The 3095-nt window shown below is 45.5% G+C and overlaps 1 protein-coding gene across 1 annotated transcript; it reads left to right on the forward strand.

Annotated features, from left to right (window-relative positions):
• Window positions 1-1247: 1247 nt before the first annotated feature.
• On the forward strand, window positions 1248-2699 carry b3gnt5a (UDP-GlcNAc:betaGal beta-1,3-N-acetylglucosaminyltransferase 5a). Its single transcript, XM_066708818.1, has one exon. The coding sequence runs from the start codon at window positions 1456-1458 to the stop codon at window positions 2593-2595; it is 1140 nt and encodes a 379-aa protein (XP_066564915.1). The 5' UTR covers window positions 1248-1455; the 3' UTR covers window positions 2596-2699.
• The last annotated feature ends 396 nt before the right edge of the window (window positions 2700-3095 follow it).

Consider the following 3095-nt stretch of genomic DNA (forward strand, 5'->3'; position numbering starts at 1 on the left):
CCATTCTCTGTGCCATCCTCCCCAAAACTGTCACTTTGATGCAAACCAGTTCCAAGCTGATGAGCTAAGGAAATCTGATAACTTTGGGGGGGAGAGGTCTTCTTTAGATCAGTGCTTCAGCTCAGAGCCCAAATGCTCTTATCCAAATACACCCAACATAACGCTACATTTTTCCCCTCTACGGTTATAGGTATTAAATATTCTTCACTCCTAGCAAGACCTGTGAACAAGTTGCTAACTGTATTAACCAAGTGGCACTCCATGAACTCCGTTTCTCTCTTATTAGGGCAATTCCGGGCTATATGACCAAAACCATGACAATCAAAACACTGTATTTCTTTAGAAGTAAACTTTTTTTCCCCCCCCAACACCTCCTCCCATTGTTTAGTTCCCCCTCCCCAGTGTCCCTTCACAGCCTCAGGCCGCTCTTCGGCGCTCCCTTGCCCCATTTCCATCTTACCAGCATCGTCTGGGCTCTGGGATTTCAGGTTCAGGGGGCGCCAGGGGGCGCCAGGGAGTCCATCCAATGTCCCTTGCTGCTAAGGGCCTTTCCACAAGGGAAATTAGCTCATCGGCCGTTTGGGGATCACCTTGGGCTACCCATTTTCTCAGAGGGGAAGGCAAAGATCTCAAAGTGGTTCAACAAAACAGTTCAACAATGCGGGCTGACCCATGGACCTCCAGTTTCAGCCATCTCCGGGCTAGATTAATTAGGTCAAACAACTGTGACCTGGGTGGTTTGCCCTCCTCATACTGCCAGGTATGAAATCTTTGTGCCCTCCATAGCCATGGTAACACCAGACCGGGCCAGGATTTCTACTTTCAAGACCCTTGTACTCCCTTCTCGACTCTCGCTTTGTTTCCCCCATGTTTTTTTTTTAAATACTTCTCCCCAAGTGCATTCAATTATCCAAATTACCCCAAATCAGACCACAACTAATCACAGCCTAAAGCGGCCCTACCAAGATGGCCACCCTGTCTTCAACCTCCTTCCCCAAGATGGAGTGCACTGTCCACAACCCGCAGGGTCCCAGAGCCTTCCATTTCAGCTCTGGGAATGTACACTCCATCACAATATATAGTGATATTATGACTTTTTATTTGATGTTTTTTGTCTTATAGAATATAACCAACATACCTAATACTTTTCTTTTTTTATTGTAGGTCAAATAAATGCAGTGAAACGCACATCAGACAGCTTCTTGAAAACATGAGGACATCAGATATTAGATTTTCTGTTATTTGAATAGTGACTGTGACAGAGAAAAGGGGAATGGTTGTAACACCCACCAGTTTCTTTAAGTGCTCATATCCTCTCATTGTTTTGGGGTCATTATGATGGAAGAGGCTAGGGACTTTAATTTGTGTAAGAACAACAAAAACAATATCTACACTTCACTGCAATATTCATACTGGACCTGACAAAATACGAGAGGAGGTAAGGAAGCTTGCAGAATGTTTATACATTTCAGAATGTTCAGGAAGTGGAAATATGTGCACCTGATCACGACTTGCTTTGTCTTGTCCATTGTGATGGTCTGCTTGGAACAACTAGACAACAACGTGGTGAGCCACATGAAGTCCTACTCCTACCGATACCTCGTGAATAGCTACAACTTTATCAATGAGAGCCTGGGTATCGGCAGGAAGGAAGCGAGCAGCCGCAACAACTACCAGTACCTGATCAACCACAAGGACAAGTGTGAAAACCAACACATCCTGCTGCTGCTGTTTGTCAAAACATCCCCAGAAAACATGGAGAGGAGGCAGTCCATCAGGTCAACCTGGGGGAATGAAACGTACATCCACACAGAGCTGGGTGCCAGCGTGAGGGTGATTTTTGTGCTGGGCATGCACAGAAACCCCTTGGTCAGGGGAGTCTTCCAAGAGCAGCTGTGGAGGGAAGACCAGAGGCACGGGGACCTGGTGCAGCAGGACTTCATGGACAGCTTCTACAACCTTACACTCAAGCTCCTCCAGCAGTTCCACTGGGCACATGCTTACTGCAGTCACGCTTCCTTCGTCATGTCAGCGGATGATGACATCTTTGTCCACATGCCCAACCTTGTGCAGTACCTGCAGGAGCTGGAGCAGAGGGGCATGCAGGACTTCTGGGTGGGGCGTGTGCACCGTGGAGCGCCCCCTATCCGCAGGAAGGAAAGCAAGTACTACGTTCCCTACACAATGTACCAGTGGCCCTCATACCCAGACTACACTGCAGGTGCTGGGTACGTGGTATCAGGGGATGTGGCAGCCAAGATCTACATGGCCTCCATGACCCTAAACACCACTCTGTACATTGATGATGTGTTCATGGGCATCTGTGCCAACAAAGTGGGGGTGTCGCCCCAGGAGCACATCTACTTCTCAGGGGAAGGAAAGGCGCCCTACCACCCGTGCATCTACAACAAGATGATGACTTCCCATGGACATGTCAAAGACATCCACTACCTCTGGAAGCAGGCCACCAACCCCAAGGCTAAAAACTTCTCTTCAGGGTTAATGGGTAAACTATACTGCACAGCGGTAAAAGCATTTCTTCTCTGTAGACCTTATTATTTGAACACGTACCCCTGCAAGGCTGCTTTTTTATAGTTTGTGTAAGACAAGTATAGTGGTCACTGTCTCAAAGGAGGTTGCCAGTTTTATTCATATTGTATAAGTTTAATGTTTACCTCTACTCTCTTCCATTCAGTGGACAATCAAGTACTTTAGTCAAAGAAATAGTTATTTTTATGAGATACACACTGCACATGTATTAGTTAAACATGTATGGAGCTTAAGTGAAAGAGCTTAATCTTAATATTTATTTCTATCAAGTTGCAGCATTCTCAATACTGTAAGCCTGGCCATTGGTAGCCTGGAGCCTAGGTTTGTTTGAAACTAATAATAATGTAACAATGAGCAGGTCTTAAGAGTACCACTATTCGCACAACTAATATCACTAGTATCTCTTAATTTATTTGCCTAACATCAATTGAATAAAATTCCCCAGATGTCCATTCCTTTTTTTACAGCAGTAACCAAACTCTCAACTGATTCATATAAAGCTCATTTTCTGCAAACCTGACACATCAAAATAACCACAGAACTGG

Source organism: Amia ocellicauda, chromosome 7 (assembly GCF_036373705.1).
Source record: "Amia ocellicauda isolate fAmiCal2 chromosome 7, fAmiCal2.hap1, whole genome shotgun sequence".
Taxonomy (NCBI): domain Eukaryota; kingdom Metazoa; phylum Chordata; class Actinopteri; order Amiiformes; family Amiidae; genus Amia; species Amia ocellicauda.

Coding starts and splice junctions, on each gene's coding strand:
- b3gnt5a (XM_066708818.1), top strand. CDS start 1,456: ATGTTTATACATTTCAGAATGTTCAGGAAGTGGAAATATGTGCACCTG.